The 18,209-nt window shown below is 46.1% G+C and overlaps 1 protein-coding gene across 50 annotated transcripts in view; it reads left to right on the top strand.

The window, feature by feature from the left end:
• CAMK2G (calcium/calmodulin dependent protein kinase II gamma) overlaps nucleotides 1-18,209 on the top strand; it is a 170,357-nt gene that overhangs the window by 62,520 nt on the left and 89,628 nt on the right. For all 50 annotated transcript variants that reach the window (XM_038411290.2, XM_043519626.1, XM_038411289.2 and 47 more), the window contains exon 3: nucleotides 10,269-10,328. In XM_038411290.2, the coding sequence (XP_038267218.1) occupies nucleotides 10,269-10,328 (60 nt within the window). The remainder of the gene's footprint in view (nucleotides 1-10,268; nucleotides 10,329-18,209) is intronic.

Raw genomic sequence — 18,209 nt, 5'->3', positions numbered from 1 at the left:
CAGCAGGAGAGTGGGGTGGAGGTGGGGAACCTTTTGTAGTGATAATCAAGGTGGGCCATTTCCAGCAGTTGACAAGAACGTGTGAGGGGAGGTCGGGGGGGCGGTGGGGGAATAAGCATGGGGAAATAGTTTTACTTCGTGTAATGACCCATCCACTCCCAGTCTTTATTCAAGCCTAAGTTAATTGTATCCAGTTTGCAACTTAATTCCAATTCAGCAGTCTCTCGTTGGAGACTGTTTTTGAAGTTTTTTTTTTTTGTTGAAGAATTGCCACTCTCAGGTCTGTAATCGAGTGACCAAAGAGATTGAAGTGTTCTCCAACTGGTTTTTGAATGTTATAATTCTTGACGTCTGATTTGTGTCCATTTATTCTTTTGCGTAGAGACTGTCCAGTTTGACCAATGTACATGGCAGAGAGGCATTGCTGGCACATGATGGCATATATCACATTGGTAGATGTGCAGGTGAAATGAGCCTCTGATAGTGTGGCTGATGTGATTAGGCCCTATGATGGTGTCCCCTGAACAGATATGTGGACAGAGTTCCTAGGTTAGTGTTTTTGTTGTGTGGTGTGTGGTTGCTGGTGAGTATTTGCTTCAGGTTGGGGGGCTGTCTGTAAGCAAGGACTGGCCTGTCTCCCAAGATCTGTGAGAGTGTTGGGTCATCCTTCAGGATAGGTTGTAGATTCTTGATGATGTGTTGGAGAGGTTTTAGTTGGGGGCTGAAGGTGATGGCTAGTGGCGTTCTGTTATTTTCTTTGTTGGGCCAGTCCTGTAGTAGGTGACTTGAGGGTGGCTATCCTTCAATAAAAAAACTTCAAAAACAGACTCCAACAAGAGACTGTTGAATTGGAATTAATTTGCAAACTGGATACAATTAACTTAGGCTTGAATAGAGACTGGGAATGGATGAGTCATTACACAAAGTAAAACTATTTCCCCATGTTATTTCTCCCCCCACCCCACCCCACCCCACCCCCCACTGTTCCTGAGATGTTCTTGTTAACTGCTGGAAATGGCCTACCTTGCTTGTCAACATGAAAGGTTTTCTTCCCTCCCCCCCGCCCCGCTGCTGGTGTTGGCTCATCTTAGTGATCACTCTCCTTACAGTGTGTATGATAAAAACCATTGTTTCATGTTCTCTGTGTGTGTATATAAATCTCCCCACTGTATTTTCCACCAAATGCATCCGATGAAGTGAGCTGTAGCTCACGAAAGCTTATGCTCAAATAAATGTTAGTCTCCAAGGTGCCACAAGTACTCCTTTTCTTTTTCGAATACAGACTAACACGGCTGCTACTCTGAAACCAGAGCAACCACAGTTACGGATGAGGCTATTGGGAGGGGGAGTTGATATTGTGCAGCCTATGCATAGCAGGAATGTCATGCTGCTGTAATGCACCTGACAACTAAGAATCTCTTCCAATGTTCCCTACGCCCTCCTCTCAAGTTCTCAAACCTCGGCCCCAGCTCAGTTGGGACTCAGCTCCTTTTTAGGTTTATTGCAGGCTTCCAAATCATTCAGGTCTGCCTTTTGGAGTCAGAATGAAACGCAACAGAGTTTCATCTTTGTTTGTGTTATGTAAACATTCCTGGTTGACAGCTCTAGACTGCTGTGGCTTGCAGATGTCCAGTGCACTGTGTGTCTGTCTGAAAGTATTCACCTCCAGGCTCTGATGTCCCTGCAAGAAAAAGCTTCCTAATTATAATTCTCATGGGAGGCATTGTGAGGTAGGGGCTGGAGCTGGGAGGTGGAACTCCTGGTCTCTGTACCTAGCTATGACCTTGGGCAAACCTTGGGTAAACCTCAGTTTCCTCATCTGTAATATTTACATATTACTTATATGTAATACAAGCTGGCTGTGAAGCTAGATTGAAATGTTCAGAAGACTGAGAACTTCTAACGACTGGGACTGGGGAAATGCGCATTACAGTGGTGCAGGAGTGTCACTGTAGTTAAGGTTGCATCATGACACCTGTTTAAAGGCTGGCCTTTCTAATTTTTCAAATATTGACATGCTTCATATGCTTAGTTGGATTTCCTTTAAATTTGGTGTGCTTCAAGAGAGTGAAGGGTAGGTAGTGATCCAAATTTGGAGTCATTTGAGCCAGGGGTTCCAGAGAATAAACCCCCAAAAGAATAACCATTTTAAAATAAGTCACTAGGTGGGACTTTTTGCAAAGTCAGAGACCAAACTGTTGAAGAGCTATGAGTGAAAATGGTCTCAATCTGTTGAGTTTTACGCCCGAGACTGCATGGCACTCACTAACTCTTTGGGGGATCCGAGTTCAGAACAGTACTTAGAAAAATATACACTCTTACACTGTACATGCACCAGTACAGAAAAGCAGCTAGAGGATTTCCATTTCTACCATTTTATATGCTTTAAAGCTTGATTCTTGTAAGCGCTCTAAAATCTGAGAGGTTAGTCTAGCTACTTTTGAAATTAGGTGTGCCTCATGGGGTTGCTAGGGTAGCATTAGTGATCCAAATTTGGGGTCGTATGACAATATGGTTTGAGTTACAAGCCCGCCCCATACTCCCTCTTTCCCCCAAAAAAACCTTTTCAGGGCTGTGAACTCACTCTTCAAGTAACGTAACTATGGATAAGTCCATCACAAGCCCCTACCTAGGCCAAAAGGAGTTTTGGATGGTGTTGCTGGAAGACGCTACGATTTGTGTGTTGTGGGTGGCAGTTGTATTTTGAGGGAATATAATCAAAGCTTTTAGGCAGGGGGGAATTAAACATAGTACTTCCTGGAAGATGAGGTGCATTAGGGGGCAGAGGAATGGGAGAATAGAGTGAGGGGGTGTGGGGCTGCAGTGAGATGAGGGGGGGTTATGATGAGGGGGTAAATAGGAGTGGATGGTATGGGAGGGGAGAGGCTGGGAGATCAGATGAGAGAGGCATAACCCTTCCCCCCAGCTCTGCCAGTAAATGCCAGTTCCTGTGTGCTGTGTAACTCTGCCAGTGGCTTCCAACCCCCTGCGCCACAAGGCTATGCCACTGCATTATATAGCTGTCCTTCACTCCAGGCCCTGGAGGTTAGTTGCGTTATAGGAAGGGGGAACTAATGGCAATAGAAACGTTTGTGTATCTGGGAGTGAAGACTTCATGGAGACCTTTCCTGCTTGGGAAATGGGGGCTGGGTACAGGAGAGCGGGCTGGTTGGAGTGGTTTCAGAGTAGCAGCCGTGTTAGTCTGTATTCGCAAAAAGAAAAGGAGTACTTGTGGCACCTTAGAGACTAACAAATTTAGTATGTCATGGATGTGGCTGGGGCTGTGTGCTCAAGTGAGGCTGGTGGGACTCTGCTGATGTTAGGATACGGGGGGAGCGAACTGTCTGTTAATGGGGCATTGCTGGAAGATGGCGGGGGTCAGGTTACATGCGCAACCTCAACTCAGCTTTTCCTGCTTTACAGAAGTTTGAGTTTTGCTCAGCTCCATGTTCTGCAAGCGTGTGACACGCCACCATGCAACCTTAACTGCACATTAATGTTTGTTTTTGCCACTGAATTATTATTCTTATCAAACGTGACTCTTCCAAGGTTTTAGGCTCCTATACATTGCTGATGTCCTATGTGCTTCTACACAGAGAGAAACAACAAGTCTATAAAAATCCAGTTTATCTAGGCTTGATATCATAAACCCAGATGTCTCTTTTCTCTGAGCTATTTCCTTCAAGTAGGGAAAGGAATCTGATCTTACCTCTAGAAGTTAATGTCTACTAAATGAAAATATTTATTTTAATTTTACTCCATTCCTGGACATTTCAAATAATTTACTTGAAATTACTGGATGTTTCTCCTGGATGGTCTGCATCAGGATCTCACTAATGAGACTTCTCCATTGTGGTTATTAATTTCCCCACAGAGATGCTCTTCAAACTCTATTAGAAATCACAAATTAGGAATTTGTTACACCATAAAATATGAGAAGATTAGTATTTCCTTGTATTTTATTTATTTAGCAACTTAGTTCAAAGCTGTTGATTTTCCCAACACCACTGGTTGGAGATTATGAAAAATTGATAGAACAATGTACAGCTGATATGTTTTTGCTATCAGTTCCCAAATCTAATATAACTTTGTTTAACCCATTCCCTTTGGTTTTTAATTGAATGTAATATATTTGGAACATACGGGCCAATATTGCCAAGATCTTGAATTCTCTCAGCTCACTCTCTCCTTTTGTCTTCCATACACAGTGGTGTGTGTGTGTGTGTGTGTGTGTGTGTGTTTTCCCCATATGTCTAGCAGATGGTCCATATGTTGTAGTGTACAACCACTTTCCTTACGCCCTGGTCTTGCAACAAGTGTCTGTTTTTAACTTGACACTTGCGAGTAGTCCCATTCATTTGAGTGAGACTACATGTATGTGTAAAGTCTATGAAGCAGAGGGTACGACTTTCTACAATCACTCATGGAAAAGCCCATTCTAGATAGCGCGTGAAAACTGAAGGGCAAATACAGGTTTTGTATTTGCATTAATAATTTTAACATTTAAATACGTTGTCTTTTTAAAACAATTTTTTAAAACAACCAGTTATTTAACTATCTGATTATTAAGCAATGTTTTGCAGAGTAACAGTATTAATAAGGCTTTTTGTTAGCTTGGAGTTGCTGTTTCAGAATAGTAATGTTAAGAGAGGTACTATGATCTAAAATGTACATCTTCCTAATTGCTGAACAAAAATCCAATAACTGTACTTGCTTAAAATCCCACAGTATTCTTGCCAGCAAGTTAAAGAAGTGTGGGCTGGATGAATGGACTATAAGGTGCATAGAAAGCTGGCTCGATTGTTGGACTCAACGGGTAGTGATCAATGGCTCCATGTTTAGTTGGCAGTGGTTATCAAGCAGAGTGCCCTAAGGGTTGATTTTGGGGCCGGTTTTGTTAATATCTTCATTAATGATCTGGAGGATGGCATGGACTGCACCCTCAACAAGTTTGCAGATGACACTAAACTGGGAGGAGTGGTAGATACGCTGGAGGGTAGGGATAGGATATAGAGGGCCCTAGACAAATTAGAGGATTGGGCCAAAAGAAATCTGATGAGGTTCAACAAGGACAAGTGCAGAGTCCTGCACTTAGGATGGAAGAATCCCATGCACCGCTACAGACTAGAGACCGAATGGCTAAGTAGCAGTTCTGCAGAAAAGGACCTAGAGGTTACAGTGGATGAGAAGCTGGATATGAGTGAACTGTGTGCCCTTGTTGCCAAGAAGTCTAACAGCATTTTGGGAAGTATAAGTAGGGGCATTGCCAGCAGATTGAGGGACGTGATCGTTCCCCTCTATTCAACATTGGTGAGGCCTCATCTGGAGTACTGTGTCCAGTTTTGGGCCCCACACTACAAGAAGGATGTGGAAAAATTGGAAAGCATCCAGCGGAGGGCAACAAAAATGATTAGGGGACTGGAACACATGACTTATGAGGAGAGGCTGTGGGAACTGGGATTGTTTAGTCTGCAGAAGAGAAGAATGAGGGGGGATTTGATAGCTGCTTTCTACTACCCGAAAGGGGGTTCCAAAGAGGATGGATCTAGATCGTTCTCAGTAGTAGCAGATGACAGAATGAGGAGTAATGGTCTCAAGTTGCAGTGGGGGAGGTTTAGGTTGGATATTAGGAAAAACTTTTTTACTAGGAGGGTGGTGAAACACTGGAATGGGTTACCTAGGGATGTGGTGGAATCTCCTTCCTTAGAAGTTTTCAAGGTCAGGCTTGACAAAGCCCTGGCTGGGATGATTTAGTTGGGGATTGGTCCTGCTTTGAGCAGGGGGATGGACAAGATGACCTCCTGAGGTCCCTTCCAACCCTGATATTCTATGATTCTATGAAAGGCAGCCTGGCAGAGGGATCTCAGTATTCACTGTCCTAATGTGCACATTAAGTATAAATAAGTTTTGCCCTTCAGTTTTCAGGTACATGCAAAAAAAATGTTTGTGTTAATCATAATATTACTCAACACCAAATTTTGTATAATTTCTACTTCACCACAAGTAGTCTATCTAGAATGGGCTTTTCCATCAGTGATTGTATAAAGTTGTGCTCTCTGCTTCATAGATTGTGGAATAGTCCAAAAATCATAAGATTTTGGTTTATGGCTAAAAGAAAAGGAGTACCCGTGGCACCTTAGAGACTAACAAATTTATTAGAGCATAAGCTTTCGTGAGCTACAGCTCACTCACGAAAGCTTATGCTCTAATAAATTTGTTAGTCTCTAAGGTGCCACGGGTACTCCTTTTCTTTTTGCGAATACAGACTAACACGGCTGCTACTCTGAAACCTGGTTTATGGCTGTAAAACATTTCAGCTGACTTAGAAAGATATTGTAGAGGATACTTTATTTTAGCTTTGTGAGGTATTAGCAATCATTGGGAGGAGACCACTCTTTAATTTAGCAAAAAAAGACATAATGAGATCCAGTGGTTGGAAAGCTAAACAAATTCAGAATAGATATTAAGGGCAAATTTTTTGCAGTGAGGGTAATTAATATTTGGAACAACCTAGCTAGGGCTGTGGTGGATTCTCCATCACTTGAAGTCTTTACATTGTGCCTGGATCTCTTCTTAGATTAGAAGTTATGGAGGTTAGACCAGATGATTGCAATGGTCCTTACTGGCTGTAGAATATGAATTTCTCCAATCCAAGTTAGGATGTGTTGCTTCATTTGTTATTAGCTGCAGAATTTACAAATTGCTGGAGATTTGGGAGGTATGGGGGAAGGAATATTTCCTCGCTCAACAGATGGTGTGTGAAAATCTGTGAAGTTTGATCCATGGGAAAAATGACTGGCCTTCTGAACTGTTGGTAAAACAGATATTTGAACACATGGCTGCCTTTCGTCACTCCTGCTGAAGCAACGAGCTAGTTTAGCAATCAGCATGTCTTACAAACTTCTCTCCTTGGCTTCTTAGGATTCCACTCTTACCTTGTGCCTGATGCTGATCCCTGAGACTACCTTTTTTCTTACTTCCTTGGTTTTATGTAATCTTGCTTTATTTGTGACCACAATAAACAAGCCAGTAAAAATTAGGAGCATTAGGAAAAGATGCAATAGGAAGCCACGTGTATTACAGGGCATAAGGTTAGACTAGATGGGACCAAGCAGACCTCTTCACCTCTGATCTCTGGTCAGAGATTGAGTGTACTGTGTGTGGCAAGGAAGAGGGATTTAAAAGGACTGTCTCATCTGGTGGGGCCCTTCTCGAGTCAGGAAGGGCTCTCTGCTGTCACCTGGAATCAGATCCATGATCCTCCAGAGCTCATGTGAGTCAACCTTTCTCTGTTTGCTTGCTGCCTTGCAGGCTGAACGAGGCTCTTGCTGTTGGGGGCTGGAGCAGCTGCACATGGTCAGGAGGTGCCTTCCCTCTCGGAGCTGTGCTGGAGTTGCCCTATTTGGTTACCCTAGAGACAGAGCATTGTGGAATGCTTTCCTCGGACCAGAAATAGTTTGCTGTACCTTGTGACTGGAGCGCTCTCCTCCTTCCCTGGTCTGGGGCCAGCCCTTGTGTGTGCTGGGAGATGGGGGTGTCGGGCCATGGCCCCATGTCACAAGCTCTGGTGTGGGTGGGGTCACAGTCACCAGCCTGGTCCCCTGCTCCTGCCCCCTGCAGTGACAGTGTAAGGTTTCAGGGGAGTAATTGCACTTGATTTCTGTCCCCCTTGATGTGTCAGTGGTTATGTCGTATCTGTTGAGGCTGTGACGCTGTAAGCTGGCTGTCAGGGCCCAGCAGCTGAGTAGCACGTGGTGCACTCCTACCTCTCTCTCCCTTCTCCTTTGCTCAGCTGTTTGGCCTTTGGCTTCCCTGTGTCCTTGCGCTTCACAACAGGTTCTCTACAGGCGTCACTTGTTCACAAGGGCAGTGCGATCCGTGTGGGCAGCAAGGTCCCCTGATCTGTAGGTGCTGCCATGTGGAGTTGGGAGGCCCTGGGTGGGAGGGGGAAGAGTTTATCTTAATCTTTGGCCACTGAGATGAGGCTGATAGGAAAGGGTGCCCGGTGCTCTACTCACTTATGGTTTGAATGGCATCAGGCACCCAGCAGGTGCAATGGGAGTGTGGGGCCTTCTCTGGAGAGAGCCTGCAGCTCTGGAATGCTCTGCCTTTAGTGTGTCACAGTCTCTCCATCTCATCCCCTGGGGGAGGCAGTAATCTGTCTCAGATCCCTTTGCCGCTTGTGGCCATGATTTCAGGCCAGTACAGTCTCTGGGCATTTGGGCCCTGTTGCTCTCTGGAAATATTCTGCGTTCAGTTCCTTCTTTTTCAGGTGCAGTCAGGCTGTGATACTATGCTCTGCTGCAAGGCATTCTGGGTAGAGTTGAACAGAACGTGGGAGTCTCTTTTTGGGAGGGCCTTGCATCAATATTTTTATCTCATGTTTTCTCCTGAGGTCCCACGCATTGTTGTGGGGGTACAAGTGTGTCTACACTCCACCCACCCATCACAGTTTCACATAGCTTTGATGCAAAGTTATATCGTGGCTTGAATTTGTTCTAACCCCAGCCTTCCAAGGGCAGAATTTACAGGGCAGTCTGGAAGCAGCAGGTTACCTTCCAGCTGCTTTGCACAACTTTTGCTGTGAGGGATACCGCTACAGGCAGAAGCCAAGCCACTCCTTTTTCAGCAATGCAGGCAAAAGACGGGAGCACTGCACCGTCTCCCCACCGATCTTGAGAGTACGGGGCTCCTCCAGGCATTCCTCCTTCCTGCTCTTTATTTTGGGATGATTCTGGAATGGAACAGTGAAAACATAACTGCTAGGACTCAGAAGGAGGGAAGGGTAAGAAAAAGATCCTCCCCTCTCCCCAGTGGCAGCAGATGAGGATGTGAGCATCTCTCAAACCATAAAGTCAGGATATTTGCTACACTGGAGCAACGAGAAAGCGAAGATAAAAACCCTGCTGGTCCTGGGCTGCTGCTCCCAGCCCAAGAGTGAGCTATGGTGTGCAGCGCCTTGCTGTGCTCTCCCTGCAGTGCAGCTGTGTTGTTACTTGAGGCTTTCAGGTGCAAGAGGCAGGGTGGTGAAGCCTCGTGAGGAGCCTGTCAATTAAAGCATGTTTCATTCCTGCCACTGACCACACCATGTAGTCAAGCCAGCCAGCCAGACCCCTGCTGCTCCTGCGGCAATATTATTCCCAGAGAGAGGGCCAGGGTGGACACACATTTTCAACTCAGCCTGATGGAGGTGAAGAGGGGGTCAGTGCCAGTTTCCTCCGCCTTCCCCTTGTGTTGGTGGGTGGGGAAGAAGGACAAAGCTGACTTCTCTGTTTCTGGGGGTCTGTACCCCTGGGAGTTTAGCAGCTGTTAAAGTTCCGACTCTTTCGTGCCCTCTCTGTGAAGCCTTGCTCTCCCCTCACACCCTCAGGTGAGCGTTGTTCCCTCTGGGCAGGGGTGGGCGAGGGGAAGATGAGGATGGGGAGAGCCAAGGCTCAGTCAATTTAATTACACCTCCTTTCTCTTGGCTCCTCGGTGACTGAAAAAACTCTGTTTCTTGGCTAAGATGGGCAGAGCCCCTGCAGCTCCCTTCCCTGCTTCCATATGTGTTAAATGTTAGGGGCGGAGAAGCCTTTTCCCCTCGCCTTGATATTTTTTCTTTTAATCCAGATGACAGCCCTGCTTGAACTGACATTGCCTGTCTGTTGCAATAAATATGCTTAGCACTTAGCGAGTACTTCTTGAATGCTTGATCCGCATTCCACCACAGAGCCCATGCACCGGTGCTGAACGCAACTGGCAGTGCTCCCCGCTCTGGTCCTCCGGCCCACGTGATGGCTGTGCATTACTGTAACTCAGTTTATCTTCTTGTCTCTTCTGATCGTTCCTTTTGCACTGAGATCTGGCAGAACTCATTTCACATGAGTGTTCCCAGGTATCTGCTCACACGCCCCTCCTTAAAAAGAAGGCCAGTCTCAGCCACTGAACTCAAGTTGGTATTTCACATCTGTGGCAGAGACGAGCCCAAAGCGTTCCACCCCTGCACTACTTGCTTTAAAGGCAAGTTGAGAAAACCCAGCAATGACCGTGGCGCGGGGGGGCGGGGGGAGATGTCGTCCACAGCCTTCAGTATGTGCAGATGCGTTGCCCCATGCAGCCTTGCCCCGTGACAGTCGTGAGTTCCTGGGAGACTGCTGCATTCCAGCCATTTCTAATTTCACTCAGCCTTCTGCTGACGGGTCGATTCACTGTCTCCCTATGCCATTGGATCTAAACAAAAGTCTTGTTTGCAGTTTGCCAGCTTACACCCTCTTTCGCTTTCTTTCCAGATCACCAGAAACTGGAACGTGAGGCCCGAATCTGCCGACTTTTAAAACATCCAAATATTGGTAAGTACCCCTGTGGGGGGATGGCTAGAGCTTGCTAGATTATTCCTGGGAAGAGATGGTGAATGCTCACTGCTAACCTGCCCAATTCTGGCCTTATTTGCCAGTGAAGCCTCATTAGTTATTCCTTCTTTCTGCAGTCCCTGCATGCAGAGCCATTGCAGTCCCTGCTGTGACGCTGGAGATAGAACCCTGAACCTCCTGGCTTAGGTGCACGCCCGTGGTGCTCCATGCCGTGCACAGAACTGTCCCAGATCTGACTCTGTAGCCTTTTTGTTTGACATTCTGCACTTGGAGCGGGCTGCTGTATTCACCCCACTTCCACCTCTTGGCACTTCTTCTGTACACTCCTGTAAAGGCTGCATTCAATGAGATCCCCAAGTCTGATGCACAGTTGGCTAAGCTGTCAGCTCTCTAACCACAGCGATCACTAGCTCTAGAAACAAAAGAGCTGATGCTTTGTTTCTGTTCTTGAAAGTGTTTTGTCTTCTGCTGAGTGTGGCTCACACATGGTTGGTTTCCATGGTTATACTGCATGCAGGTTTATTTTCTTTCTCTCAGTGAAATGGGGAGATGGAGAGAGAATTGCCCGCTTTGAAGGCTTTAGTGATGGCTAAAAATAAGTGATGGAGTCACGGGGACAGCTTTGACTTGAATTACAAGGAGGGGAAAAAAATAACTCAACTTTTAACAAAAAAACACGTTATTTACTAAACTGCAGAAACAGGAGTGGGATTGTTTTGCCTTCTAAAGCTCCATGGAAGTTTGCCCGTCAGTTCCTCTCCAGTGAAATTTGCCACTGATTGCTAGAAACTGCCTTGAGCAAAAACTTTGAACCCTATTCATTGCTTTTATTAATGTATTTTATTGTGATCTAAAGAGATGTTGGAGCCTACTTTGGAACTAATCTGAGGTGTTTGTGCTTCTCTGGGGCAGAATGTGGAATAACACCTTCCAGCAGGTCTCTAATATCGTTCCTGTAGAGCCATAGTGCCATGAGCCATAGGGAAGGCTTACCTTTGTCACAGCTGCCCTAGGGAACGACATGGATTTTCTTTCACACAAATATCCACAGTGGTGGTATCATGCCCCCCATCCGCCCCCAAATATTTATAAAAAGTGAATTGGAGCCATGGTACCAGATTTGACAGCACCAATGACTAACCCCTATAGCCTCAGAACAGGGACTGCCTGGGGAGCATCTGCACAAGCCTCCCCCAGACTGCTGCACCAGGGTTCTTCCATCCTGACCTGCATAGAGCAGCTCTGGCCACAGTTCAGTCTGCATGACCCAGCCAGTCCATGGCCTCTTCGCTGATGCTGCTAACTGAGACAACAGGATGGCCCTTGTTGGGACGTGGACATTTATATCTTAATTTAGATTTATATGATCACTAAAAAAGTGCTTGTCCAAAGCTTTGGGTGCCCATGGCATTTTCTGAAAATACAGAAATAAAAGGCAGCAAGTTTCCCAAAAAAGAAAGAGAAGGGGGAAGGTCCCCATCACTAGATGCAGCTTCTTTCCTTCATGGCACATGTCCCCACTCCCTCCCTAAAGGCCAAGGAAAGGAGGTGGCCCTTGCAGTGTGTTCTGAAGGCCAACAGGTATAGGCTGTTTCGGACCGAGGGAGGTGGTGAGTGAATTCCATTATTCACCCCCCATCCAAAATGCACTGCCAGCAGCCTTCAAACAGAGGCTGCTCCAACTCTGCTGACTGTGGCTCTGGCAGTATGGCATAGGCAACAGGTGGGGGGGGGGTGAGGAGAGAGAAAGAGGGTGCCTCAAATAGACTGATCCCAAGTTATGTGGGGCCTAATCAGCCTAAACAATTTATCCACTCTGAACTGGTGTCACAAACCACTTCAAATCAAGGCAGCGATTAGTTAAGGATATTCTAAATCTAACACAACTTTTTTCAAAGTCTGTTGTTCCATAGATTAACTGATGCATTTCCCATTTATCAATTGACAGTTGTTTGATACATAATCGTAATTCTGGTTTCTTGAGTATAAATGTGTGTGGATGAATAGGGAAGTGTGTAACATTGATTCATGGCGAAAGTATGTATATATGTGGAGTGGCCTTCATGGCTGATCAATGTACATCTATTCCTGTTTTTTGTTATTACTGAGTGTAGTATTTATTTTGGGTCAGAGTTCAGGTGGTTGTGCTGCACTAATCATTTCTTTCTCTCTCTCCTTGATCAGTGGGATGTATTTCAGCACCTCTTCAAAATCAGTAGCTCACATTGGGCATTCAAAATTCAAGCAACTTTCAAAAACAGGCATCCAAAATGTGATGCATGTCACTAGTGACAAGTTTGAACAAGCTTTGTTTAAAGCTTTATCATAGGTAAACCCTGAGCTTCCATACTGTCAGGGAAAACCCATCAGGAAACGAATGGAGCAGAAGCTCAGCAACAAAGAGCCAGATTAGTGATACCAAACTCAGCAGGGCCATCTTAGTACAAAAGCAGCCAAGTCAGGGCACCCACTCACAGTTAATACTTGCAGCATGCTTGGGACTGTATATGCCTGAGCCCATCTGCGCATGTCTCTAGAGTGCCACCAGCCTGAGGAAATATCTTGGGGAGTTCAGGAGGACTTTCACCTGGAGGCTTTAAAACAAGATCCTTGATCCTGTCTTCCCATCCCACTTATTTTAAGTGATTAGCCTCTGTGAATAAGTTGATCCATGGATCTCTTGTATAGTAATGCAATAAGCGGCAGTGACTCATTTTAGTAGCTAATGTCCAAACTTTTGGTGACCCGCAGTATTTTTGTACTGAGAATCATGTAGGAGAAATGGCCATCAAGGTTGTCTTAATATCTTTCTCCTAGTGTGGATTTTTCTTCTTTTTCCACTCTCCTTCTTTAAATTAATCCATACATCTCTTCTCTTGTCAGGCTTTTAGCAGATTGTAAGGCTGCACTCAAGGACAGAAACACTCTACAAGCAGAGCTGGCTGCATATGGAAACTGACCAGGATCACAGAAACCTAGTCAGTTTCTCTCTGCAGTTGGATCCATGTGTGAGGTACTTCAGCTGGTATTGGATGTGTCCCAGTCTTGTAATCAATTACCTGGTATAGTGAGCTTCACCACTCCTGGTGGGAAGACACTTATGGCCAATGGCCAGCAATCTTTCAGCAGAGGATTTCTTCTCCTAGAAAGAACTTTTTATTTTTATTTTTAAAGGCAACTAGCAGTTACAGAATTAATTTGAAGACCACAAATAATTAGGGACAGGGTACATTCAGTATATCCCCAGCTTTAAATCAATGACATTCGGACCTGCCAGGCTTAAAGGTTTCTGCTTGTTACACTGCCCCAATATGCACTATGCTGGTGACATTGCACCACCACCAAACAGTTCTGCAGATTGGAGCCTGCATATAAGGAAGTGGGTTAAGTCATCAACTTTTTGTTTGGAAACGCCATTCTGACAAGTACTGTGATACTGTGGTGAGCTGAAGCAGGCTATTACAGAGTGAAAGTTTTAAAGTTGGATGAATGTTTGCTGTCCCTCTTCTCCAGGTTATTTGGAGCATGCAACACAGTTGTTGGCTTTGCAAGTGATCTGTTGGGTCTGAAAAGGCCAGCTCTGGTGTGGTAACTCCAGAGTGCAAATCCATGACCACAGCATATGTCAATCATGTACCAAAAATGGCTAAAATAAAGGTTATTTGGGGTATAAAACAATTGTGGGGAGTGCAGGTGGTGTGTCTATTTCTATTACATTTCTCTTGCTCTTACTTTTTGTGCTGTGACCACCCGTCATTTCTCTGAAAATGCTACAGACAAATCTCAGCACTCGTTATGGACTACAGCTGTGTAATTGGTAGTTCTCTTGCTGTGTCTGTGGCTACATACTGGGGCCAAGGTAACCTCAGCAGTATACTGCTTCAGGGGGCTGAGTTTTTGGTCCAGTTATTCTGCAGTCCAGAGACATTGTCAGCCTCTGGAGGGAAGAGACTGATGTTGAGGCAACTTCCAGAAAGTCTTGCTTTCCAAAGGCAAATTGCTCTAATGCAGTGTATTGAGCGCTGTCAACTGGCTGCCATCCAAATGTGTCTGGCTTTTTGTTACCATCCATTTGTTACCATCCATTGTTGTTTTCAGTGGGGAAGGAGCGATGTCCTCTGGGATTTCCTTCCCCAGCCCTTCAGTTTCCGATGGGTGTAGCCTTGTTGGGCCTGAAGACTCTCTGAAGTCTATCCACACTTCTTTATGCATCAGAGGGGCTGAATGCTTTGTCTGTAGTATTCTGGAGTTCCTTCGCAAACTCAGATTCCCACTTCACCCGCATAGCCCATTGCTCTGTGCTGGCCAGGAGTGGCAGTTAAGTGCAGTCAAATGGGAGGGGGATTAATTGGTGACCAGTCTACCTTCATCCTTTGTTTCAAAGGGAAAGCAAATCTGACTGACTCATAATGAGGGCAAGGAATTACACAAGAGAGGGCCTGATGCAGTGAAAACTCCCACGGAGATCAGTGAGAGCCTTGCCTCCCTAGGGGATGTTGGATTTCTTCTTTCGCTGTCTGATCTGCCATTCAGACAGATCTCGAAAGCTTTGCAGAGCGTGTCTGCATCAAAGGCTCGCAAAGCCCTTTCACTTCTTTGAAAACCAGAGACAAGTTTTTTAACTTAATGGGAGGGGCAACCAGATACTATCTCCTGCTGTGAGCTGCAGAACCAAGCTTCCCTTGCTGGAGTTCTAGCCATTCTCTTCAGGAGGGATATTCAGGCTCTGCTCCCTTCTCATCACTGAACATCGTTGTGACTGCCTAGATACTTTTTTAAAAATCAAAACCAAAAAATCCACCTGGCTTGTTGAACACGTAGCTCGGCTGTCAAACCAGATGTGAAGTTAATCATAGAATCATAGAATATCAGGGTTGGAAGGTACCTCAGGAGGTTATCCCTGCTCAAAGCAGGATCAATCCCCAACTAAATCATCCCAGCCAGGGCTTTGTCAAGCCTGACCTTGAAAACTTCTAAGGAAGGAGATTCCACCACCTCCCTAGGTAATGCATTCCAGTGTTTCACCACCCTCCTAGTGAAAATTTTTCCTAATATCCAACCTAAACCTCCCCCACTGCAACTTGAGACCATTTACTCCTTGTTCTGTCATCTGCTACCACTGAGAACAGTCTAGATCCATCCTCTTTGGAACCCCCCTTTTGGGTAGTTGAAAGCAGCTATCAAATCGCCCCTCATTCTTCTCTTCCACAGACTAAACAATCCCAGTTCCGTCAGCCTCTCCTCATAAGTCATGTGTTCTAGTCGCCTAATCATTTTTGTTGCCCTCTGCTGGACGTTTTCCAATTTTTCCACATCCTCCTTGTAGTGTGGGGCCCAAAACTGGACACAGTACTCCAGATGAGGCCTCACCAATGTTGAATAGAGGGGAACGATCACGTCCCTCAATCTGCTGGCAATGCCCCTACTTATACTTCCCAAAATGCTGTTAGACTTCTTGGCAACAAGGGCACACAGTTCACTCATATCCAGCTTCTCATCCACTGTAACCTCTAGGTCCTTTTCTGCAGAACTGCTGCCGAGCCATTCTGTCCCTAGTCTGTAGCGGTGCATGGGATTCTTCAATCCTAAGTGCAGAACTCTGCACTTGTCCTTGTTGAACCTCATCAGATTTCTTTTGGCCCAATCCTCTAATTTGTCTAGAGCTCTTTGTATCCTATCCCTACCCTCCAGCATATCTACCTCTCCTCCCAGTTTAGTGTCATCTGCAAAGTTGCTGAGGGTGCAGTCCACACCATCCTCCAGATCATCAATGAAGATATTGAACAAAACCGGCCCGAGGACCGACCCTTGGGGCACTCCACTTGATACCGGCTGCCAACTAAACATGGAGCCATTGATCACCACCCGTTGAGCCAGACAATCTAGCCAACTTTCTATCCATCTTATAGTCCATTCATCCAGGCGTGAAGTTCATTCTAAGGCTACGACTACACTAGCACTTTGTTTGGGAAAACTTTGTCTGTCAGGTGTGAAAAAACTCCCAACTCCCCTGACCAACATAAGTTTCACCGACAAAAGCGCCAGTGTGGACAGTGCTGTGTTGGTAGGAGACCCTCTCCCGCCAACATAGCTGCCGCCGCTCATTGGGGTGCTTTAATTTTGCTGATGAGAGCGCTCTCTCCAATCAGCATAGAGCAGCTACCCAGGATACCATACAGTGGCACAGATGTAGTAAGGTCCGTAGTGTAGACGTAGCCTAAGAGAGCCCACTAATTCAGGCACTGTCTATACTCTGTTCTGGGGAGGAGGGACTTCAGCCATTTTCTACCCTTGCTAACAGCAGTGCAGCTCTCTGAGGTCAGGATGCCCAAGTGTATGAGATGCAGTATTGGGGTCCTGGGTGCAGACAAGGCTTCAGGTGGTCACCAGAATCTTTGTGTTGCTCAGGGCAGGTTTCAGCTCCCTGATGCTAAATGTGGCCTTGCCTGCACTAGGTCTCCTTAAAGCTACAATAGTGGGAAATTTTTTGAAAGCGCCAGGTTTCCCTTTCTCCAGTTGCACAGGGATAGTGATGCATATCTGTGTGCACTGCGTGGGGTGGGGGTGGGGTGTGTGCTGAGAATTGGCCAATCATCCATCCGTTCATGTTCCTGACTTGGATTCTCTCCCTCTCACTTTTTTTCTCTCTCTCTCTCTCTCTCTCTGATTTTTCTCCTCTTCCCTTCATCCCTTCCCCACCAGTCTTGTTCTTTCATCTTGGGAACTATATATCCCCATTACCGCCTCATCTTGGGAGCTGCACAGTGACTCTCTTGGTCCCTGCTTGTTGATGTGTGTCCACTACACAACTCCAACTTTGTGCTAGTTCATAGAATCGTAGAAGATTAGGGTTAGAAGAGACCTCAGGAAGTCATCTAGTCCAATCCCCTGCTCAAAAGCAGCACCAACTCCAACTAAATCATCCCGTCCAGGGCTTTGTCAAGCTGGGCCTTAAAAACCTCTAAGGATGGAGATTCCACAAACTCCCTAGGTAACCCAATCCAATTCGCATCACTTGCAGCAGCATTGAGAGCGGTGCATTATGAACAGCTATCCCACAGAGCACCTCTTCCCATTCTGGTGCTGTGGCTTGTGGGAAGGAGCCCGAACTGCTGAGGAGGATGCTGACGAGTCTCGCCAGCACGTCACGTTTATCATTCGAGCTACTCCTTAAGATCCAAAGTGACAGTAAGGAGTCGGGTGAGGATATTGAGTCACGTAACGCGTACGACATGAAATTACTTCTCTCATTCACGGACATGCTCTCCACTGTGGAACGCTGCTTTTGGGCTCGGGAAACAAGCACTGAGTGGTGGGATCACATTGTTCTGCAAGTCTGGGATGATGAGCAGTGGCTGCAAGAACTTTCGGATGATAAAAGTCACTTTCACGGGACTGTGTGCTGAACTTGCTCCCACCCTGCGGCACAAGACACTAGATTGAGAACTGCCCTGCCGGTGGAGAAGCAGGTGGCTATTGCAATCTGGAAGCGGGCAACTCCAGACAGCTACTGATCGGTCGCTAACTAGTTTGGAGTGGGAAAGTCGACTCTTGGAATTGTGTTGATGCTAGTTTGCAGGGCCATCCTGCTCAGAAGAACCGTGACTCTGCGTAACGTGCATGACATTGTAGCTGAACAAATGGGTTTCCCTAACTGCGGAGGGGCTATAGATGGGACGCATATTCCTATTCTGGCACCAAACCACCTAGTCTCTGAGTATGTTAACCGAAAGGGGTATTTCTCCATGGTTCTCCAGGCGCTTGTGGATCACTGTGGGCGTTTCATTGACATTAACGCAGGCTGGCCCGTACAGGTGCATGACGCATGCATCTTTCGGAACACTGGCCTGTTCAGGAAGC

Source organism: Dermochelys coriacea, chromosome 7 (genome assembly GCF_009764565.3).
Source record: "Dermochelys coriacea isolate rDerCor1 chromosome 7, rDerCor1.pri.v4, whole genome shotgun sequence".
NCBI lineage: Eukaryota > Metazoa > Chordata > Testudines > Dermochelyidae > Dermochelys > Dermochelys coriacea.
The sequence above is the reverse complement of the archived record's forward strand: the minus strand, read 5'-3'. Positions and strand labels throughout refer to the sequence as shown.